Here is a 24,666-nt window from a genome sequence, read left to right as displayed (position 1 = left end):
AGAGTTATTATCTCACATTACAATGGAAAAGTCAGGACTCATGGGAGTCCTGAGGGTGGCAGTGGGTCCAGGCCAGGATTCAGGACTCACCTGCCCACATTCCCCCGGCCTCCCCTTTGCTTGGCAGAGCCTTGATTTCCAGGGGCCATGTGGACACAGCAGAGCATTCACACCCATTGCCCTCAGTTGCACCTTCTAGAACTGTGAGCTCCTCCCAGCCACGTGCTTCCCCAAATGGGTTTTGCTGTCACTCCAATTAGTGCTGCTTTTGGAATCATTGTGTTGTGTTTCTCTCACCTCAGTGCAGCCCAATATGTTCATTTCTATGAGCCAGAAGCCCCCACGCAGTGCTAAGAAACAGAGTCTGAGCTACAAACATGCCTGATGTTCTCTCACTGCTCAGCCTGGGAGACAAGGGCCACTGCAGAGACTCCGGGCCACGAGCAGTCAAGACATGATGCTGCTTCTTCCTCTCGTAAGTTTTTTAGATTATTGAAACAAACCTCCTATTGACTCTGGTTCTGTTATTACAGGGACTGGCTCCACTGGAGCTGGAGACTACACTCTGGACCCAGCATCCACCAGTTGTGTGATTATGGGTTGTCACACAGTGACAGTGTTCTCCTCTGTTTCCTGTACATCAGATAGCATTTGCTGCATAACAAACAAGCCCCAGACTTGCTCCCTCTGTGTCTACTTCCTCTCCTCATCTTCCAGGAACACTGTGTCCCTAAATATGAGTATGCATCTGGGCCTAAAGGTGGCCAGTGCCATGAGGCCCTGGGGTTTGCCTTTACCTGATTGGTGGGATACCAGTGGGCACTGAATTGCTCTCAACTTTCCATTATTCACCGGTCCTGGGATGGGCAACCTTGGGCATATATGCCTGCACTTCTGAAGGGTTTCTTTCTGGAGGTGAACCACCAGATCCAAGAATACACCAACTCCACATCTTGGCCCCAACCATTGATGACCCTCCAGAAAGGCCATCACTCTGGCTTCTCCCAGCTGTGTATCAAGGTTTCTACCTCCTCACACTCTTTCCTACAGCATGCAGGCAACTTTCAAGACCCCTGGGATTTCGCCCCTACCTGACCTTTGCCTAACCTGAATGCAACCAGTGCCTTGAAAATGTGGAACAGGAAGGGGCTGAAGGTGTTTGGAAATCCCCCAAGACTAACTCAGGCTCTGAGGCAGTGCCAGTGAAACAAAATATGAGTCAGAGAAACACATGCAAGTCTCAACCCTTGGGAGACCTTTGCCCACAGCCTGACCAAGGCATGTCACAGCCCAGCAGGTCAGACCCACAGGGAGGGTGGGTGCTGGGGATCAGTCGGAGGAAAGGGGGCAGTGGAGGCACTCTGAGGTCACCTTAGCCTCCCTAAGGCATGAGTTCTCAGCCAGGATTGATTTTGCCCCCAGGGCACGGCCGATCTGTGGACATTTTGGTTGTCACAAGCGTTGGGGGGTACTACTGGCATCTCATGGGTAGAGGCCAGGGATGCTGCTAAACACCCTGCATACACAGACAGCCCCACGACGGAGAAGGACCCAAAACAAAACAGCAACAGCAGCAGGGCTGAGAAACCCTGGTCTACAGAACTGGTTCAAGGTCCACAGTTCAATATTAGCCCCTACCCATTCTCCTGAATCCCTCTCCTTTCCTGTTTCCTTGCCTATGAGACATAGATGGGCTCCCAGGTGGCACTAGTGGTAAAGAAGCCACCTGCCAATGCAGGAGACACAAGAGACGAGAGTTCGATCTGATGAAACAGGCAGCTGGGACCTTAGCCCAGAGCAAATGACAAGGACCCCCATCACCAAGACCCGTGTCTCTGAGCAGATGCCCAAGTGGCTGTTCCTAAACAAATGTGCAGCTCACGCGGCAAAGTGAGAACAAGGCAGACTCAAAGCAGATGCCACTGCCCTGTGACCTCCCCAGAACACCTCGGCCCTATCTTTGGGGACAAGCATCTTGAGGCCACACTAAAGGCTGCCTTCTCCAGGAAGCTCTCCGGTTGCCTTCCCCCAATCCCAGGGCAGAACAATAACCAGGAGCTTGCGCCAGTTTTCCAAACACTTACATGATTATCTCATTTAACCTTCACAAAAATCACAGATGAGTATACTAGCACAGAGAAGCTGAGTAACTTGCCCTAAGTCACAGAGCCAGTAAGTGGGCAGCCCAGCCGCCCATCAGATGGCGGTCACCACGCGGCCAGGCAGCACTTTCTTTGACAAAGGAACTCGGGGCTCTGGAGTTTTCTGGGAAAGAATCTGTATTCCATGTGCACCTGAGTTCAGCAGCAGCCAAGCTCCCTCCACATGGGACAGGCCAGGAGAGAGACATATCACACTGTGACCCATGGACCTCTCTTGAGCAGACTTGCGAGCATGCCAGCAGCCCCCAGCCTTTGTTACCTCGTACCCAGCTGGGCTGTTGTTGCAGTGCCCGAGGGTCTCTGGGGCTCTTAAACCCACCACCACTGGTGAGGAATCCCAAAAGCGCCCCTTCTAGAGTGAACCTAACTTCTCTCCTCCCCCCACCGCTCCCCTGCAACTTTATGGCTGCCCAAGGAGGCTCATCCTTTGAGGCCTCACTACGGGCTGCCTTCCCACAATGCCAGGGCAGAACAGTAACAGGGAGCTTGTGCCAGTTTTCCAAACACGTAGATGTAGTACCTCATTTAACACTCACAAAAACCACCAGCACAGAGACGCTGAGTAACTTGCCCCAAGTCAGAGAACCAGTAAATGGGGAGCCCAGATTTACGCCCTGGCCATGAGGCTTTGGCTTAAAGGCTTAATGACTGCCCTATACTGTGGTCTCCAGAATGCTTATCACCCTGCCCCCAAGTCCGTTGCTGTATCTTAAACTTTGATCACGCTCCCTATGGCTCCTGGATACCTCTACGGGATTCTAGTAGGCAAGGCCCAGCACCAGAGCTCCAGGGCCGAGCCCAGAGCCTGGCACCCAGTCAGTTCCGAACTGTTTCCACCAGGCCCTTTGGTTTGTGTGTGATTCTGAGTTGTTTGAAGGATGAGCTGGAAGACTCCCCTTTCATCAGCATCCATCTCCCCAGCTGCTCCCAGGCAGGCACCCCCAACCTCACCACAAGGCTGAAGCAGCACACTGCCCTTTATGAGCGAACCCCAGCACCCCTCAAGTGAGCACCCTGCCTCCTGCTGGTCTTTCAACACATGACTCTCTGCAGAGATGACCAATCGGGGACTCCTGGTCTGCCACAGTGCACATTGTTCCCATAATCCAGATCAGGCTGGGGCTTACCGCAGCCAGAGGAGACTTCTCATGCCACACAAGCTGGGCCACCAGATGATGAAGGGCTGCAAGACAGACACACAAAAGTGCTACAGGCACAGACCGCAGCACAGACCCTGCTAAGCAGTTACAAGCACCAGCGCCCGTAACCCTCATAACCATCCTACAAGGAAGTGTCCTTGCTGACTCCACTTTACAGATGGGGAAACTGAGGCAGAGAGAGGTCGAGGAGCTTGCTGTGGGCACCCAGAGATATGAGGAGACCGGGTTTCCGGTTCTGAGCCCTTGGACCTCCCAGGGTGCTGCTGATTAAGGTGATGCTTGGATGTCTGGGCTGCACCCCAGCCCAGCTTTTGATGGCAGGGCATCAATGCTGCCTCCCAGCTTCTGCCCCCACCTGCACAGGTAGAATTTCTTGGGAGTCCCCATGGCCCTCTCAAGTTCTACAGACACAAGGCCATGCACAGCCTCTAGCAGGACACCAGCCCTGCTTCCTTTCCCTGAACTTCCAGGAAAAAAATCAATCCTCAGAGAAAGACCTTGCTGGGCAGGTGTTGAAGGTGCCTAGAACCACATGGTGGTTTTAGTGGGTCCCAGGCACTTTCTCCTTACTGGTCCCCTTCTTCTATAAAAAAGTATTGAATAGCGTATTTTACAACTGCGTTGGTATAAAGATGAATGTAATCCAGGCGGGATCTGTTATTAGATACTTATTTTCCTAATGTTCCTTTTTCTTCTGACTTTACCTGTCAGCATTGTCAAAGGGACCTGGAAGCCTTACATGCCCCTGCGCTCTGCTCACTGGGTCTAGTGGGGGTGCTGGCCCTGAACTCTGGGCTTGAAGCACAAATGGGGTAGAAGCCCTATCCTGAACCCTGGTCCCCAGGGCTGACTCCACAGTCTTGTGAAACTGCAGCTCGAGTCCACAGGGCAACAGAAAGAGAGATCAGGGAGACTCCACAGAACCCTCCTGCCTTGTCTCCGCCCTACAGGAAAGCCTCTGTTGCCCCAAACTCTTTCATGCACATCAACATTATAGGGAACCCACAGCCCATCAACTCCCCAATTGTGAGGCAATGCTGTAGATTCCAGCCTCAGTTTGGCCAGACCACCGTTTACCCCCCACCCTTTCCCCGTCCCCCAGCATTCCAGGATTTGGCAAGCCTGTGACTGGCTTGGCAACAGGGAGCCTCACCCCATGCTGGAATTGAAACCACAAGAGCACCCTCCCAGTGCACCACTGCCAGCCTGACCTGAGCCTGTCTGGAGCCCTTAACACCACCTCAGATGTTGTCATTAGGCAAAACTGGTGTTCCTGATGGGTTATTCGTGAAAGGAATTTTCAGTGCATTTTATACGTTTCCTAAGACACCAATCCAATACTCTGATTTCATTTCTATGTGCGTAAGTCACCGGGTCAAGGAATCAGAGCTGATGGTGTGTGAGTGAACTCTGAACGATAAAGGGGCCAGTGCATCTGCAGGAGGAGCCCCTCTGAACATGGACAGTCACCTCCAAATGTCCATCCTCAGGATGACAACAGCCCAACCAGAAGACTACATGCTTGTTTATTTTTTCTAACCCCACCAAAATCTTTGATAGCCATCAGATTCCTTGCTTCTTGCTAGAAAATTTTGGAGAATATTTCAAATTATGCAACAGGTTGCCCCCCCCCCCCCCCCCGCCAGGTTTTTTGCTATTTTGAGTAACAGTGATGAATACCTTTGTGATCAAAGTTCAGGGTATGAACATTTGCAAGTTCTCCTATCATTTCGACAGAGTGTTTACAGATAGATCATTTCAGTTTGCACTTCTGCCAGGATGCGATGCAAATGGTAATTCCTCTGTATTCCTGTCAGGTTTGGTAATTGCCAAAGTCAGTTCTATACTCAGAAAACTGCTGTTTCATTTTGTTTTCCAATTAGGGAGTAAAGGGGCTGAACCACACCAGAGACAGACATCTGTTGGAAAGTGCAGAACGAAATCCCCTCGATCTTGGGTTACCAGAAGAAATATAGGACACACAGTTCAGTTTGAATTTCAGATAAACAACCAGTAATTTTTCAGCATAGTATGTCCCAAAGATTGTATGGAATAGACCTCTACTAAAAATGTATTGTTTATCTGAAGTTCAAATTGCACTGGGTTTCCCACACTTTAGTTTGCTAAATCTAGCAACTCAACCCCCATTTTATCTGCTCTTTTCCTTCACACATCAGGGCAAAGCTAACTACCTCTAACATTTACATGCTCTTACACTATGCTAAGACCATCCTAAGCACTTCTCCAACACTGACTCATTTCATCCTCAGACTAACCCTATTGGTCAGTATTACTATTAGCAGTATTTTTTGGCTTACAGTAATTAAGCAGTTTATTATCTTAAAAGTTTCTGGTTAAGAATCCCCATTCTAATGTAGGAAACAGAGGTTCCATCCCTGGTCAGGGAACTAAGATCCCACATGGCTTGGAGCAACTAAGCCTAAGAAATGCAACTAAGGCCCAAAGCAGTCAAATAAATAAAAACTTTTTAGAAAAGCTTCTGGGAGTCAGGAATGTAGGAGGGCTTAGTTGAGTGGTTCCTGCTTGGGGGTCTTTCCCGAGGCTGCCGTCAAGATTGGCCCTGGGCTGCAGGCTTCTGAATCGAGGCTGGAGGATCCACCCCTAAAGTGGTCCTTCTGGCTAACCTGGCATATTGCTTATGACTGCTGGCAGAAGGTCTTATTATTCCCCATTTTACAGGTGGAAAAGTTGAGGCTCAGAGAAGGTAAGGAATCAACCAGGGCAGCAGGTAGCAGAACTGGGGCTGAAACCCAGGCCACCTGACTCTGGACACGAGCCCTAAATTCCTTCTCAGCTTCACTGTGGATTTACTATTCCCAGTGCATCAAAAAGGAAACAGTTGTAATGAGCTACATCAAGTGCTTCTGTGTGTGACTCAAGGCACAACCAAAACCAAGAGCATGTCACCCACCAGAATCCTGATCAACTTGGAAAAGACTCATCAGTAATTACCCTATTAATTTAGAACACAGTAACAGATGTGCAGAAAGGGCATGGACTTTGTTTCTATAGGCATGTCCCATGCCATCAGGATTATGCTCTTAATTTGCTTTTTCACAGATAATTGGAAAATCCAATCCGTTCCCTGCTAGAACAATTATAAACTCGAAATTCATGGAGCCCACATTACCCAGTGCGGGCCACACAATTCTCCAGGTGCAGAAAATCTGACGTCAGGAGATGATTTAGTTCAAACCTGAGTGCGAAATAGTGCAAATTCTCCTGTTCTGGACCTAATTACTAATTAACCCTGAGGCTCTGGGAGGCTTGCAGGCTGAACACCCATCTCCCTAGTCCTTTCAACATACAGTTGTTTTCCAGCTTCCTCAGTATTCCCCCACAACTCCCCTGTGGGAGATGGCGGGCCACTCCTCCCCAGCGAGTTTGGGGTAAATGTGAGAACTAGAGCAGGTGGGCACCACTTGTGGTTGGCTCCAATTCCAGGCGCACAGCTGCCGCCCAGCTGCAGGGAGCCAAGTCCCAAAGTTTTCTGAGGATTTTCCCAGCGTCTGGGTACAGGAACTCCCCAGCCCAGAAGCTTTCTCGTGAGCCAAAAGGGTCCCAGTGTCCCATTTCGGATGTAACCAGTGCCATTCCCAGACCATTCCTGACCCCAAGAACATTTTAATCCTCTCCCACCAAGGCCCCACCCCCTCCACCTCCTCCTGTAGCAATGAGGCCCCATCTGTCTTTCAGCAAGGACTGTCCATCAGAAGACAGGCTTCTGCCCAGACCTTCATCTGTGCCTGGTTCAGAAAGAGCTTGGAACCTCTCCAGCGGTAGGTTACCCTTTGTGTCACCGTGGCTTTTCGTTCTATCAGAGAAAAGAAGAGCTGACTCATTGGAAAAGACCCTGTTGCTGGGAAAGATTGAGGGCAGGAGAAGAACAGGGTGACAAAGGTTGGATGGCATCATTGACTCAATGGATGTGAATTTAAACAAACTCCGGGAGATGGTGAATGACAGGGAAGCCTGGTGCGCTGAAGTCCATGGGGTCATAAAGAGTCAGACATGACTGAGCGACTGAACAACAGCAAGAGATAAGCATCATCTCAGATTTCTCAGAAAAAGTCCTTTTCCCATCCTTAGAAGCCTCGGGTTATTCACCCATTAGCTTTGTAGCAGCCCAGACATTCAACACGCAACAGGGTACCAGGGTTCTGTGTTGTTCCTCAAGAGACCCCCGGAGCCTGGCCAACCGTCCTTGCCTTCTTTTCCTGGCCTGCACTCCATTGCTCTGCTTTTGAGGAGCAGGTCTAAAATCATTTGCTCATTCATTCAGCAGACCTCCCCAGGCACAGACGTGGTGCTGGGCTCCAGAGGGGGCCTGCAAAACAGCAAGAACAGTTATATTTATTGAAGACGTTAATGAGCATGTCAAGCCCTCAGCATATATCACCCAAGTCCACATGGCAGCCCTCTGAGGGAGACAACACTGCCACTCCATCTTGAAAACAACCGGAATTCAGAAGATCGATTCATTGGCTCAAAGGCAGACAGCTAGTGAACAGCAGAGGTACAAACCCCAGAGCCCAAGTCCTCTGCTAAGACTTCGGAATCAACATTAACGCTTGACCACCACGCCACTCAATGCTGGCAAATGCACATTTTGCATCTTTGCCACTTGACATAAGGTCCAGGCAACATAAATTGCATCATACGGGACAGACAGAATTGGGGTATAGTGAAGTTCCATTTCTTGCCAGAGCTAAAGGTTTCGTTGAAATATGAAACATGAGTGAGGGATTTGCTGTTCATCTCTGATAAATACACAACTGTAACTCCAATTTTCCACCTCTCTCCATATCCACGCCCTTTGCAATAGGATTTTAGAGCCCCTAATATCCAGAAAGAGAGTTCGTTTCTGGACTCCTTGAATCCAAGCTGCCTTGTGCTTTGCTTTCAGGAGCTGAGGCACCCGCAGACACCCTGCATCACCCCTCTCTCACACTCCTGCTTCCAGCAGGAGGCCAGCCTATGGAAAGACAAGTGAACACACAGAGAGGAGCCAGGTCAGCTCAGCCAAGGCCATGCTAGCTCAGCCAGCCCCGAGCCAGGCCACCAGCTGATGGAACATTATAAGCCAACCTGCAGACAGCAGCCAAGTCTGGTCAATAGAACCACACAGATGGTTCACAGACTTGTGGGGAAAATAACAAATGACTAATTTTTTAATCCACTAAATTTTAGGATGATCTGCTACAAAGTAGGCTTTCCTGGTGGCTCAGAGAGTAAAGAATATGCCTGCAATGTGGAAGACCCGGGTTTGATCCCTGGGTTGGGAAGATCTCCTGGAAAAGGGAATGGCAACCCATTCCAGTATTCCTGCCTGGAAAATTCCATGGACAGAGAAGCCTGGTGGGCTATAGTCCATGGGGGTTGCAAAGCAATGGCTAACTGAACTGTTCACAGAAGCTAACCCAACTTGAAGCATGTTGCTTTATTTCCCAAGACTGATAATTTGAATGTAGGCAGTTCTTGGAGCTGTAATAATTAAGAACCCAAGTAGCAAAAAGAAAAAGAAAAGAAGAATCCAAATGGCAATCTGGAGCCATTTTACCCTGAAGCACTTCCTTATAGGAACAAGGCTTTGGGTGAGAAATCTTCCAAGGGACCGCATTTCAGGGCTGAAAACAAAATGAAATCTACTGGCTCAAAAATACAAACAAACCTTGCAAAACAGAATTGATAAATGCTTTATTACATACCTTCAAAACATAGCTTTGTGTCAACTAGTAACTGCAACTCTACCATATCCACACGTAACTGTGTGAATTAATTCAAATTCAACACACCCAAGCCCAGTGAATAATTGCTTCTTAATAAAATCCAAAATGTTGAAAATCATGAGAGTTTACATTGTGATCTTTTCCACCTTCACTGAACCTAACTCCAGATACCTGTCCAAAGAAAAACAAACCTTTTAGGGAATTTTACAGCCCCCGTAAAGTCATCTTGTGTGGCTGCAGGCGCACTTTCAAGTAGTCGGCACAAAGTAACCCAAGACTGCTGACAGTGACAGTGACCGAGGCCTGTGGAAGCCTATGAACAGCTCTGGGAAAGCACCCTTATTTTTCAGATGAAAAAAGTGAGAACTTGAGAGGCTAATTGCCCCTAAGGGGACATTAGCACTGATCTGAATCAATTAACATGCCAGAATGTGGGGACTCTTGGTGAGAGAGTGGAAGAGCCCCGTGGTTGGCAGGTACCTGTTAGGTGCCCGGAGAAGAGGTCTGTTTGGTCCTTGCTCCTGTAGCATCCTACAGGTCACTGAGCTCCCAGGCTGATCATGCTCTGTCTGTTGGTTTGCTTTCTGCTGGATGGTGGTGCACCCTCCAGGCAGAGACCAGGCAGTGCTTCCTGTGAGCGCTAAGTGGCGGTCTGAGTGCTGTGGTCATGCCGTGAACACGGCAGACTTCAACTCTACCCGATGAAGGCGACAATAAGCAAAATGACGAAGTGTGTGCAGGGCAAAGTACCCATGAATGAACAAGGAGCCCTGCACCCTCAACTTTACCTCTCCGTCTGGCTCCTGACCGACCTGCCCCGAAGGGTGAACCCTTCATAGGCCAGCTCTCTGGGCCCTCTGGGGGATGGCCCTCGGGAGAGGCTCTCAGCTCATGGGCGATGTGGAGAAAGAAGATGAGAGCAGGTGCAGGTATGCGGGGAGATGCTGACAGGTGTTGATCTGCTCAGTCTCCCTTCCCCACATCTGGGAGATTCAAGTAAAGGACTCAAGTCTTTCTGGTCACTGAGTTGTGCCTCTCTGTGGCTCCCTCCTGAGACAGGACCATGTGGACGAGGACTTGGTGTGCCTAGTGAAGGTCACTAGCAGGAGAGGAATTCAGGAAGCTGCAGGAGTCTTTTGTGACTGGAGCATCAGGAGTAACTGGGCAAGATGAGCTTGTTATATTAATAAATACCAGGCATTTGCTATAAAGCACAGGGACCTATAGTCAATATCTTATAATAACCTGTAATGGAAAACGATCTGAAATTATATACCTGAAAGTAAGACCATGTATGTTGTCCATCAATGGTAGTTAAATTTTAAAAATAATTAAAAAGATGAGATTGTGGATGAAGAAGGACCAGATCAAATATGGGCTCTCAGCCACATGAAGGATCTGCACTCACTTTACCTTAAGAGTATCTGGTAAATAGTGCATTCTTAGGAACTGACTTTCCCCCCCCAAATTACTGACTTAATATTTATAGAAACCAAGTCAAAAGTGAAACTGTTAGCTGCTCAGTCGTGTCTGACTCTTTGCGGCTTCATAAACTGTAGCCTGCCAGGCTCCTCTAGTCCATAGAATTCTCCAGGCAAGGATATTGGAGTGGATTGCCATTCCCTTCTCCAGGGGATCTTCCCAACCCTGGGATCGAATCCAGGTCTCCTCCACTGCAGGCAGATTCTTTACCATCTGAGCCACCAAGGAAGACCAAGAGAAAAGGTAAAAACCTCTAGAACTCATCCTATCCCAATTCTAAGCTGGGATCATAATTAAACTTCCTGAGCCAGTCGGAAGTCCCTCTGTTACCAAATAACTATGAAGAAGATTCGAGAGTAATTCTGATTCATACTGCTGCTTGCTTATCTCTAACCTCTACCTGCATTTAGGACTCCTTGATCCCAAGTAAATCTATTAGTTATTAGGAAAATGTTTCCCCTGATTTTTGATTCAAGCAACTGAGTACACAAGTACTTAAAATATGAAAGGTTTGACTTTTGAAACTCGACACTCTGACCCTGGGTATGACTTGGGTATGGTTGTAGGTGATACTTTTTTGGGCGACCCCGTAAAGTTTCACATACACACATACTCATTGATCTCATTGCTGTTTGAGAGGCAGTCTCCTCTAATATACTTTTCTTAAAAAGAAGGCATATTTTCCTTTTGAGTTTTCTCTTTCCCCCAGTTAAAGTCTAAGGCTCTTTCTTGGGTCACAGGGCATGGTGAGAAATAAAGATGGCACCAGGTCTCTTCTGATGAGAAATGCTAGAAGATGTGCCTGGAAAGAAGTCCCTGAATAGGATGGGGAACACATGTACACCCATGGCTGATTCATATCAATGTATGGCAAAAACCACTACAACATTGTAAAGTAATTAGCCTCCAATTAAATAAATTTTAAAAAATAAAAAAAGAAGTTCCTGAATATGCCTGTCAAGATGCATTTCACATGGGCAGGCTGGAAATTGATGAAAACCATAGTTTCTCTTGCAAGCACTTAGTTCCCTTAATTCAAGGCAGACATGATGCCTTAATCAACACCCTTGGGTTATAGCCCCCTACAATAGAGCCCTATGCATTTAGCTGCCCATATCTAATTTCCCTCAACTTCTGAGAAGAGCATCTAAACTTCCTTTGGTCCCTGAGCAGAGTGAGTATTAGAGCCCAGGCCAACTCTTATATTGTATCCTCTTGACCCAGTAACTGGTTCAGCTATAGACCAATGACCCAATTTGGTCCAGTCCCAATGGATGCAAGACTATAGGAGCAATGAGCTCAAAGCTCTCTCTTTTCCCTTGGACTTGAGGCCATAAGAACTGATAATTACTGGATCCTCTTTGGTAAGTTAGAGGAGGATGCCTAGATTAGAACTTGTATCCCATTACATGAGCTTCAGGAACTGGAGGGATTTTTCTAAGAGAAGAACATGCTATTTTATAAAATCCAAGTGTAAAATACAGCCAACCAGTGATCACAATAAGTAGAGCCAGAGACAAAGCATCACCAAGAACCAGGCTTCATGCTCTCATGCCTCCTGCTAAAGACTTCATCTGAGGGAAAAAAGGGGAGCCCCTCTTGAGAATATAATAATTCAAGAAAATACATGCACCAAAGAACTGATGCTTTTGAACTTTGGTGCTGGAAAAGACTCTTGAGAGTCCCTTGAACTGCAAGGAGACCAAACTAGTCAATCCTAAAGGAAATCAACCCTGAATATTCATTGGTAGGACTGGTGCTGAAGCTGCAATACTTTTACCACATGATTTGAAGAGCTGACTCATTGGAAAAGGCCCTGATGCTGGGAAAGATTGAGGGCAAGAGGAGAAGGGGGCCAAAGAGGATGAGATGGTTAGATAGCATCACAAACTCAGTGGACATGAGTTTGAGCAAACTCCAGAGACAGTGAAAGATAGGGAAGCTTGGCATGCTGCAGTCTGTGGGGTCACAGAGAATCAGATTCAACTTAACAATTGAACAACAGCAACAACAATGGTCATAGCAGCACTATTTACAATACCCAAGACATGAAAGCAACCTAAATGTCCATCGACAGAGGAATGGATAAAGAAGAGGTGGTACATATATACAATGGCGTATTGTTCAGCCATAATAAAAATGAAATAATGCCATTTGCAGCAACATGGATGGACCTGGAAATCACACTAAGTAAGTCAGACAAAGACAAATATAGTATATATTTGTCTCTAGTATCACTTACATCTGGAATCTAAAAATCATGATACAAATGAACTAATATTCAAAGCAGAAACAGACCTCCCAGTCTCTATGAAAAAAAAAGTGTGGTTACCAAAGGAGAAAGGAAAGGAAGGGATAAATTAGGAGTTCTGGATTAATGTATACATACTACTATATATAAAATAGATAGCCAACAAGGATCTACTGTATAGTACAAGGAACTATACTCAGTATTTTGTAATAACCTATAAGGGAAAGGAATCTGAAAAAGAATATATCTATATATATATATGTTATATATAGATATAGATATGTGTATATAATGGATGACTGAATCATTTTACTATACACCTGAAACTATACAACATTGTAAATCAAACTATACTTCAGTAAGAAATATACCTTAAAAATGAAATTCAATTAATAGGCACTCCTGAGAGATAGAATGGCAGAACAGCAGTATTGGGGCCAGAGCAAAAAGCCTTCCAGAAACTTTTAAAATAGGAGATGGGTGGGAGAGATCCTCAGATTGAAAATAGATACCAAGTACTAATCGATACAAACTGGAGGGGGGAAAAATACCCAGCTAGACCCTTGCTACTGAAACTGCAAACCATCAAGGATAAGGAGAAAATTCCTAAATCAACAGAGAGAAGAGACAAATTATGTACACAAGAAAGGCACTCTTAGAAATTTTCCACCATTAATAACCGACTCCAGGAGAGAATGAAATAACATCTTCAAGCAACTGAGGGAATACAGCTGTCAACCTAAAATTCTATCCCCAGCCAAACTATAATCTATAAATTCCAAAATAAAGACATTTCAGATGGACAAGAACATAGAAAATTCACTCCTCATGGAGTACTCCAGTGCAAGGGTTGGCAAACTGCAGCTCACTGACTGTTTTGGCAAATGAAGCTTCACTGGAACACAGCCAAACCATCTCGTCCACTCACATATGTATTATCAGGGGTTGTTTTCCAGTTAAAACAGCAGAGTAGCTGCAACAGACACTATATGGCCCAGATGGCCAAAGGTATTTAGTATCTGGTCCTTTTCAGGAAAGTTTTGCTGATCCCTGCTCTGTAAGACTCAATATTTACATGTGTATTTATTCATCCAACACATGTTAGATAAGCACCTGCCATGTGTGCCAGACCCAAACACGGTGAGATGAACGATGGCAGGTTCGTGGTCCAGGCAGACAGAAGCTTAGCAAGCGCTGTGCTCAACAGCCATCCCTCTTTTCTGGGAGATGATGCCAGGGAGCACCTCAGGAGGTGGAGCCCACAGATGTGTCTGAAAACAGCAAAATAGAGACCTGTCTTGACCTAGACAACTCAGTCCCCTTTGAAGCTCATGTTTCAGACAGGGAGCTGGCCCTCTGAGACAGCTCAAGGGCCATGGAGTTGGCTTTGCTACCTTGTGTCATGGACGTGGTCATGAATTCCTCATCTCTCTCTCTTTCCAGCAACATCTGCTCTCTCTCACCTCACCCCAGTGCACAACTGGTGCTAGAACAGCCCAAGCTTCCTGGCCTTTCCCCAGCACAGTGCCCCACATGGACCTTCCTTCCCCAAACCTCTGCTGAGGCTCTACCCATCACTGGGGGTGTCCGTACTCCACTGCCTGGCTTGGCTTACTCTTACTTATCTTCTCCCCAAGGAAGTTTTCCTCACTTGCAGGCTGAGTCAATACCCACTTCATCATCCCATCATATATTACATTATAAGCAGCTCTGGAGTGCCTCTATTGCTTATCTCTGTGTCCAGGTGGGCTTTCTCTCACTTTCTGAGACTGATACACATGTAACACCATGATAGCCAAGGGAACATTCACACTATGCAGAAAGACACGGAAAGCCTTTGCTGTGAATACCTTACATGAGATGAACAGAAGTGTGCTAGAGAAAGTTCTAATGCTTCTGCAGATGGTACAAAATACCTCCCCTCACCAGGCCAGCTCCCTCAGGTGGTGTTGGAGGGGAGCTGATACTGGGCACCTGACTTGACCCTGGTGGTTCTTGCCAGTTGTATGGATATATAGGAATTGACATACTCCATAGTGGAGGTCTGTTCAAAGATGAGAGAGGAGAAGGGAGGACGGAAGAGAGGGGAGGTGATGAGCTTGTGTTCGATACACGACCTCCCCAGTCCCAAGGGGCTCTTTCCCCCTGTCGCGAATTCTTGATCCCTCTGCCTCTTCCGTTCCTCGCCCACCTCTTGTCACTTAGAGCATCATTCTGGAATGCTGCAAAGATTAATGACACACGCCTGGCAGAAAGTTGCTTGCATTCATTCATTCCGGCCCCCCGCAGTTATTAATTCTTACAATTTCCCCGCACTCAATACCACTCAGATCTCAACAATTCTGAGCGTTCCTGCCAGTGAAGAGAAAAGAAATCACATCTTCAGTGACAGAAGGACCCAAGTGGATTCATAATGGTGTGAATAACAGGTAACTTGATTTGCTTCAGCTTTGAGATACTTAAGAATTCATATAAAAGGATTTGGGGCTTTAGAGAATACATGTCTTCCGGGGGTGGGGTGGGATGATTGACTATCCTGACAATTTCTATAAGTCAAATTCCATTACTTTGAAGAACATTCAAAGATGCACTTCCGTAAGAAACTTTTAAGTAAAAATAGGAGTGACTAAAGTTCAGGGCAAACTTTGAAGACTGTATCTTTTTCCTTGTGTGAGATTAGGATTAAAAAAATAATTGCCTATGTACATCATTTCTTTCCATTCGGCCGCCTAATAAGGCCGATAGATAAGCGGTGGCCAGTAATCACATCCATTTATAAATGAGGAAACTGAGACTCAGTTTAAAGTTTGTTCCCTGTGGGGATTTGGCAGGCAGCAAAGGCAGGTCTCCAGCTCGAAAAGCCCCTTATGCTGGACTTCCCAGGCCTGCAACCTGGCCAGGTGATGGACCCCATGCTCAGAAGGGCTCCTAGTTTGGGTCCACCATCGCCATCTTGAAATTCTCAGTAATTTTGAACTGTGTTTGTTCAGTGTTGCTGAACCAGTGTCCGACCCACAAACCAAAACGCTAAGATGCAAATATGTGCAGCAAAGAAAGGGTTTACTCACATGGCAGCCAGATGAGGAGATGAGAGACCAACTCCCAGGCCACCCTTCCTGGAGGCAAGGGGTTTGGGGTTTTCATGGGATAAAAAAAAAGGGCAGTCTTAGGCGAGGGCAGCATGGGGAAAGCTGGTTGGAAAAAGGTGCAGTAACTGTCACCTGCACAGTGTAACCAAGCTCCAGGCCTCTGCATGTTAACAAGTGGAGGTGGGCTTTTCAGCTTCCTGACATCACAAGGTCACCGGGCAGACACTCACACATGGCCAGTTGGAGGGGTGGTGGTCCCATCCAGTCTTAACCGACTTAGCTTGAACTAGACACAGCTGACTCCAAGTTCTTGGAACATATGCAAATATCTTGTTGTTTAGGCTCTGTGCTCCTTGGAGGACAAGCAATGATTTAAATGACCTTGATGTGTGAAGGCAGGTTACAGGTGTAATAGATTTAACTAATGAGTACCTATGGTTTCACAAGGAGTCCTGCATGGGTGTTCTGCACTGGATCCTGCAAGCCCTGTAGCCCATTTCACACACAACTCCATGGACTCTCCTTCTAGACCTCCACACAGATCCCGGGAGCACTAGGACTCTCTCTTCCCCAGCTCCTGGGACTCTTTGACCCTCCTCCTCCTCTCTGGGTCTGCAGCAGCTACAAGGTCTCAGAGCCCAGGAGGAGTGCTTCACATGAACACTGACAGCTCCTCCTGTGCTGCCGAATAGCCTGAAGGGTAAATCAGTGCCCAATTCTATCAGTTCATCAAAGTTGAAACTCTCTAAAGTTTGTCTAATTAAAACAAGAAGCTCTTGGGCTTTCTCAGGTTAGATGTGCTCAAATCCCAGAATACTAGATTTCTCCTGGCTCTCTGGCTAAGTCTCTTTGTTCCATTCCCTCATGGTCTCCAATGCTTGACTCAAAAAAAAGGAGGGCAAGAGAGAAGAGCCTAGCACTCCCACCCCCCCCCCCCCTGCCTTGTAAGTCTTAGAGGCTTGAAAACATTGTAATTGATAGAGAAGATCAACCAAACATGGTCACTTCTGGCTTTTAATTCTCAAGAATCGTGAGTAGCAAGGCAAAATAAAATGTGAAGGTCCACTGTTGGCTGTTGGCTACAACTGTCCTCTCCCTGGGATCCTGCTCAATACCTCTGTGCCTGTGGGGCCAGAAGACAAAGGTGTGCATCACTATGAAGCTGACAAGGGTGGCACCAGGGGAAGGAGCCATTGCTCCCCCAAATATATCTCTTCCCAACCACCTTGAATGTTTTACCTTCCTCAGACAGTCCCCCAGATCCGCTCCTTCCTTACAATTCCAGCAGCCCCCTTGCTCATCTTGCTCCATAATTGACTTTAGATGAACCTACTTCTGGAACTGGAACTGTTTTCTGTCCTCTCCCAGGGCCCACAGAAAGCAGATGTGTAACAACATATATCACACCAGCCAGAAAAACCCACAAATCAGAGCAGACTTTCAGATTTTTTTATTTTGCATTTGACAGTATTTTCTGAGTGTTAGCACAATGAATGCGTTTCCGAGATACCATCCTGCCACAGAGCCAAACAGTGCTTAGCGTTTTAAAAAATGTAGTTCAAGCCCTAAGGAACATGAGCTGGGATTCAGAACAGAATTTAACGTCTCTATGTACAGAGATTCTGCTGCGAACACATCCACTGAAAGGAGTTGATGTAGAGACCAGTTTCACAATAAATAATTGCTTCTCTAAACTGTATACCATCTCGCTGGCACATCAGTCCTTTCCATTTCCTTATGATGGATATTCACATTCGTACCTTATAATACTCATTGAGAATTTAGCATTTGGTCAAGGCTAACACCTCAGCATCCACCATTATTGCATGAGCACCTTGGCAGGGGAAGGAGGAAGGGATGGGCGGCCCCTCCCCATCCCTGCTGTTGAAAAACACCGTCTTCTTCAGCTGCTCAGTAATCTCAGCGTAGCCACTAGAGCGCAGCTGAAAGAGATTGCGAACTGTCAGGCGTTACAATTCCCAGTTGTTGCCAATTATATAGATAAATAGAAATTTACATAATTTACAAAGCACTTGTGTCTGCGGCTTATTTTGAAGCCATTCCCCAAAGATCCACATTTCTTCCTGAAAACAAATATCACCCTAATAGCTTTGCGCTGGGGCTGCCTTCACAGCGGCTTCCAGGGAACCAGGTCTATGGTTCATCTGTGTGCCTGTTGGCAAAGGGCACGGAAGTCCCTCTGCCGCAGGGCCTGGGGTTCAACACCTGAGGGTGTTCATTTCCTTATCACAAACATCAAGAATCCTTTCTTTCTTCCTTTCCTTTTCTTTTTTAGATGTATTCTTTTAGTGGGTACCAAGCACAGCTGAAAATGTCTGTCTAAATCCCATAAGCTTCAAACTCATCAACTCCTGTAGAGCTGTGATCTGCTGGCCCACCCCTGGTGCCTGCCCCCTGTGATGGGTTGGGACGACATGCTCCGACGGAGCCTGCGTCTGTTACCAGATGGACATGGGTTTACATTTGCAAAGAGTTAGCTTGGGGTCCACTCACTCCCAGAGAGAAGTGGCTTTGCAATGTGCCATACCTCTCCAAAAACAATTTCCTGAGTGAAACCGGAGCCTTGGGCTGCGAGCCCTGAGGCACAGCTGGGATCGTTTTACCCATTAGGGAAGCTGGGGTCTTTGGATGGGGCATTCTTGGGAAAGGGCTGTATTGTTAAGTGAGGACCCTTTGAGTGGGTTTTCTCCCCCAGGCAAAACTCGTTTCTTGTCCTCAAAGAGGTGGAAATGTGAACCAAGGAGGAGGCATAACTGAGGCCTTCCTGCTGCAGGCCCTTCTCCCCAGGGAGCTCCCCAAAGGGCCAGTGGAGGGGCAAGCAGACTGCGGGGTGGGGACGTCCACTTTGATGGAGGTCTAAAGCCTACTTTCTTTGTCTGGCCTTGACTTCAGCCTACCTCAGAAAAGGTGGGAGGGATATGCAAAAGAGAAGAAAGAAGCCTATAACAAAAGCCAAGCTCTCCACTACCTGAAAGGGAGCCACCCCACCCCTCTTCAGCCTATTCCTTGTTTTGAACAGAGCCTCCTTGGCAGAGCTTCTTGGCAATTTCAGAGCCTCCCATTTGCCTGAATGTGTACACACAGTCATCGCTGTCAACAGAGCCTTGGGAGCTCTTCTCTTGCAGCCTGGTCCCACCTTTGAGGATCACAAGCTCAGGACAGGAGCAAGTTCCACTCTGAAAATGTCAATCTAGGGATGGCTAACTCCAGTCTTGCAAGAAAGTCGGGACCATGCTTATAAGGAAAGACTTTTTCTTTCCAAGTAAAGCTTCTTACAGGAGCTTGACATGCAACATTGTAAAGCCTAGAAGTAGATCCTTTCCAGGCCCAGGTGGAACATCTGTGCCAATGTCCTCACCTCCTGAACATCAACACAGGATAATGACAACAGCCTGGCCTCCCCTGGCTTCCCAGAACGCGCCCGGCACAGCACGTTCCTACTGCAGGGCCTATGCACTTACCCTGCCTTGTCTGACACCCTCTTCCCTTCCTCATCACTCTGGCTCACCCCGTCCCACTTCCTCTAGGTCTTTATGCCACTGCCACGTGGCCAGTGAGACCACCCAACCTGCAACCCCCCCCAAAACTCCCTACCCCCAGCCTGCTTCCTGCTCTCCTTCACATGCCCTGCTCTACGTTTTATGTACTGGTTTGCGATCTGCTTCTTCCACTACTTAAGTGCCAGGAAGGCTGAACTTTTGCCGAATTCTCGGTAGTGTCCCCAGCATTTAGGATGGTGCCCTGTACATCACAGGTGCTCAATGAATCCTTGCTGAATTGAGTAAATGACATAATAGGTGGATGGTTTAATCACACTACTCCCTCACTGAGAGTGTTTTGGGTTTGGGGTAAGGAAGAAGAGGCAAAGTGGAGACTGGTGGGGGCCTAACTCATCCTCTCCAGGGTCTGCCTCTGCCGCTCCTCTGCGTTTTTACTGTGGATGCTGACAGAGTCCTCTCCAGATGACTAGAAGCGATCTGCCACCAATTTGGAATGCCTTGTATATATCCAGAAGGGTTTAACCCTCCCTTGATCAGACCAGGTAGGAACCCAAACCCCCTCCAGGCCACTGCTACGAACATAAATTACCATCCCATTGCAGATGTGTAGACAACTCATTAATAACAATTTCTGATTGATAGAATGACAAACCCAGTTGGGCTGCTGGAAGCCCTGGGGATCATACAAAAACCACAAACGGGTTTTAAAAAAAACTTATAAAATGAACTGGAGGACTTGGAGAACCTGGCGCCCAGCTGCTGTAATTCATCTCTGTTCAGAATCAGCTGCAGAAAAGAAGAAATGATTCTTTTTCTAAAGATCACATTTTGCTATGGGAGTAGAAGCACAACGTGGGCCCTAGCAGATGAGCCTGCAGGGGTTCCAAGAAGCAGTGGTTGGTGAGCTTTATCCAGACCTGGTAAAATCCAGGGCTGGACATCACTGCTCAAAAGCTATAGGGAATGCAGGGGTCAGCTCCTAAGACAGAGGGCAGGCTGTCCACAATTTTGGCTGCTCTGACCCCAGGGGACAAAGCAACCCCCCACATGCAGTGGGGTTCCCGCTAGCCGCCTGCACAGACCAAATGCGCCCCGCATGTCCTTCATGCCGCCCAAGGGGCAGCAACTCAGAAAACAACTTCACCTCCTCGGACGCACGCCCCCCAGGGCACCACCAGTGTGCTTTTCCACTTCTTTGTCAGGTGTTTGTGCCGACCTTGAATTCCTGTGAGGAGAGAGCCAGTTCAAATGAATCAACCTACATTTCCATGTGGCTGGTTTTTCAGCATCCAGTAAGGCTTGTCTTTCCACCAGTATAAGCATGGTCCCCCAGGACTGCCTCTCGGATATAGTTTCCGAAGGCTGAGCACACAGGGGTGGAGTCCCACTAAAATCCAGCCTCCACCCACACTCCTCAGTTATCCACTGGACATTAAGGAGCCAAGAAGAAAACTGTGGTTGTGCTGGGGGTTCCAGACAGCAGGCCCTGGGTCCCTGGTTGGGGTGGCACCTGCTGCATAGAGAGCCCCCTTGCTGGCGCTTACTTGCCCAGGAAGCACCTGGAGGTGCCATCCCACCAGCGATGGCTCTCAGAAGAGGCTCGGCAGGGTAGCTCTGCCTGGCAGGGTCTTGGTCCAAATTAATGAAAAACAGGAGCGAGAAGCATTAATAGGAATGGCTATTAGGTAAAACCCAATTTAAATGGCCACCACAAAGCAGACCTAGGGCCTGCTGATTTATCTGAGTCCACACTGACTCACAAGCTTCTCCAGATGCTTGTAGGAGACTACAGGGTCTCCAACTCAGGGACCGGGGAGGGAGCCACAAAGTAAGACGATGAGAAACACAGGTGAATGGACGTTGCACATCTCACTCATGGCCTTCACTCGGTACCAGCCTATCTGGCCACGATGGCATGTGGGCTGGTGAGACCAGATGCTCCCATTTGTTACTTTTGAAGAAGCTAAAAATGTGCATTTGTCGGGGGGTGGTGGTATTCTTCAATTTTTAAAAGTTAGCAACTTATTCAGATTTTGGCAAATTGCTATGCAATCCAGAAGAAATACCTCTGGAGACCAGATAAGGCCGTGGCCATTTAATGGACTCTGCTCTGAAAGGCAGCGAGGGGATGGGATACCATGCCCACGGCCCTCCAGGAGCCGGGGCTCCGCATCCCCTCTGCGCAGTCCCCACCCTCACCACGCATCAGATGGTATCCCCCAGGATAAGCCGAGTCCTCCTGTACCCACACTGCCTAGGGCGAGGATCTCTGGAAGTGCGGAAAGCCAGGGAGGGGGTCATACCCGCGGGCAGCCAGGGACCAGGTGCAGAACTGCAAGCAGGCATCATCATCGCTCTCTGTGCAGGCACAGCGCAGCGTCCCCTTCACCGGCTGTGGGCTCTGTGGGAACTGCCCAGCCGACCTCCGGCCCCTGCTTCCACTGCCTCTGTAGCTGGACAGTCCATAGGGCACAGTCCGTCTGCAAAGGAAAGAGCAACGTCAAGGCCACTTCTGGGCGAGCCGCCTGGGCCTCCCTGCTCTTGGGCGCAGGCAAGTGGGGAGTTGGCGAAGGGGTGGAAGATGGTGGACGCAGGGTGGGTGAGGCAGGCGGTGCAGCCACGTCCCAGGATCTGGTGTCCACATCCTCCCCACGCTTTGAGCCTTGGAAAGGTTCTGGAGTGAACCCTTCAACCCTGTTACGCCCACTCCCTGCCCCCTGCTCTCCCCTAAGCCCCAGGCAGTATGCTGGAGCCTCAGGGTTGGAAAGATGGGAAGTCCCGGTGGAGGATGGAGGATGGCCTGTCTGCATCCTCCCAGCAGCCAGCCCTGTCTGGGCGGGAGCCAGCAATGCCAGGTGTGTGCGTGTGTGCATTTTCAGTCTTTTCAAGACCTAACCTCAGCAAGCACACCTCCCGTCCCGGATCTTTGCAGGGCAGCTCTGGTTTCCCCTCCCTGCATCCAAACCCTTGACATGGACATTCCCGCTGGCCCGAATGCTGATCTCAGTCTTCATCCTTCCGCCAGCAGCACCTGAGCCTGGTCATCCATACCAATAAGATGCCTTCCTACCCCGCAGCCCAAGGCCTGGTTGGCCTGGTTTGTTCCTGCCCCGCCAGCCACCAAATTTCTTCTGTGCATACATCAAATTTGTAGTCTGTGCTAGTTGGAATACAAATTCAGTTATGGCCATTGAAACACATTGTGGCCTTGGAACAAGGCTTCCTTAAAGACACAGACATGGGAGCCTCTGTGCCTTGAGAGATATATAGCCGAAGACAGAAATGGCCTTGGGAAAAGTCTTCTTATGAAGAAATAAATGCCTGAAACTATTTACCCATTTCATTTTATGGTTGGAGCTGGCATGAGGGTGGTGGTGTCACTTGAAACAATAAATGTTTAATCTGTTTCTTATGCTCATGTCCATCCAAACCAGTGCTCTCCAGGGATGGGAGGACACTACCAAGCAATTCAGTGGGAAAAAGTTAAAAGCGGCTGCTTAATTCATTAGCACTACTGAATAGGATTTGGGGGCAGAGTAATAATAGCTAGAGGAAATACACGTGGCCAAAAGTTACTTTTCCAATAAATTCTGGCTTTCCTTCCAGTCCCCAAGATTAACCACCTTGGTTTCTGTGAGCCCCATGAAGTATCACCAATCAGCCACCTCAAAGGGGGTTCTGACATCCTCTGTGTGCTTTCAAAATAACATCAAATTGAATTTCCTTTAATTTAAAACACATGCCATGGTGTCTTTTGGAGGTGGTGAGGACAAAGTTGGGGGGTGCCTCATCCTGACCTGAAGCTTGGGAGAAACCTGCTCCCTGCTGGACTGGAGACTGGAGCTGAGAACATAACCACCCCCACCCTCTTTCTCTTCCCCTCTCCCCACTCGGTCCTACCCAAGTTAGTTATGAAATGGTTCCTGGATCCAGGCAGCCCCAGTACGGAGCAGTCTGTGCTCACAGGATGGAGAAAGCAAGCAGCGGCCCTTCCCATTCTGAGCTGTGCATGTGTTTTCAATCACTCAGTTGTGTCTGACTCTCTGCGACCCCATGGACTGTAGCCCACCAGGCTCCTCTGTCCATGGGATTCTCTAGGCAAGAATACTGGAGTGGGTTGCCATTCCCTTCTCCAGAGGATCTTCCCGACCCAGGAGTTGAACCCTAGTCTCCTGTGTCTCCTGCGCTGGCAGGCAGGTTCTTTACCCCTGAGCTGCCTGGGAAGGCCCTGTTCTGAGTGGAACCTTTGCTAAAACCTCATCTTTTCTCAGGAATGGGAAATGGTGGGGGTGGGGTAGCAAGACAATACCGACATTGTGGGGAGGCAGGATTTGACTAAAGGTATACATTTCCAGTAATAGGGCCACATTAAGTCACTAGGTGTTGACATTAAACCCAGGCCCCCATTTCTTGGTGAAAATTACACACAAGGATTAACAACCACGGCTCCCATTTTTCCATCAACAGCAAGACCTGCAATTTTGAAGTTGCTGTCAGCTGATTAGGCATTTGTGTGCTCAGAGCCACTCAACTTCACAAAAAGTGTTTTAAGTGAGGAAACAGGGCGACCTGGTATTCTTTAACAGAACTGCTAAGCACTTTCCTAGCAGCGTAGTGGGAGGAGCTAGTATGCAAATTGCCCTTGAAACTTTCCAGGAATGTTCATGGAGGGAGAAAACCCTGCTCCAAGCCTGGGTGTTGTAGGTGTGCACTCTGCTGGCTGACCTGGGAGCCAGTAGCAGGTGAAGCAAGCTGAGAACCAGAGGACTTAGGAGATAGTCCTGCCCACCGAAGGCCCACCCTCCGCTCCCCTCCTTCCCACAATAACAATTCCAGCTCCAACGAAGGCCCACTTCCAATAGGTTGATAATTTAAAGGTTTTTAAAATCTGATAAGCGCTCAGTGGCTCAGACGGTAAAACGTCTGTCTACAATGCGGGAGATCCGGGTTCGATCCCTGGGTCGGGAAGATCCCCTGGAGAAGGAAATGGCAACCCCCTCCAGTATTATAGCCTGGAAAATCCCATGGATGGAGGAGCCTGGTAGGCTACAGTCCATGGGGTCGCAAAGAGTCGGACACGACTGAGCGACTTCACTTCACTTCAAGCACTTAAATAAGAGTTTGGCTTCAGAATACCTTGGAAATTAGAACTTGATCTTAGGATTCTGAGGCTTCTTGGAGTTCTGTGTTGCAACACGGCAGCACTGGGAGACTCGGCACGTCAGCTTCCCATCCTGCTTGATCCCAAGTG

The 24,666-nt window shown here is 48.2% G+C and overlaps 1 protein-coding gene across 2 annotated transcripts in view; it reads right to left on the bottom strand.

Annotated features, from left to right (window-relative positions):
- Window positions 1–7,311: 7,311 nt before the first annotated feature.
- EDN3 (endothelin 3) overlaps window positions 7,312–24,666 on the bottom strand; it is a 33,870-nt gene continuing 16,515 nt past the window's right edge. The window contains exons 2-4 of one of the 2 annotated variants that reach the window (XM_040248703.1): window positions 21,719–21,895; window positions 20,560–20,640; window positions 17,322–17,837 (exon numbers count right to left, since the gene is read on the bottom strand). In XM_040248703.1, coding sequence (XP_040104637.1) covers window positions 17,798–17,837; window positions 20,560–20,640; window positions 21,719–21,895 — 298 coding nt within the window. In that variant the 3' untranslated portion in view covers window positions 17,322–17,797. Of the gene's footprint in view, window positions 7,671–17,321; window positions 17,838–20,559; window positions 20,641–21,718; window positions 21,896–24,666 lie in introns of those variants that run through there. The other variant, XM_040248704.1, reaches the window with a different exon arrangement.

This window comes from Oryx dammah, unplaced genomic scaffold, assembly GCF_014754425.2.
Source record: "Oryx dammah isolate SB20612 unplaced genomic scaffold, SCBI_Odam_1.1 HiC_scaffold_10, whole genome shotgun sequence".
Classification (NCBI taxonomy): Eukaryota; Metazoa; Chordata; class Mammalia; order Artiodactyla; family Bovidae; genus Oryx; species Oryx dammah.
The sequence above is the reverse complement of the archived record's forward strand: the minus strand, read 5'-3'. Positions and strand labels throughout refer to the sequence as shown.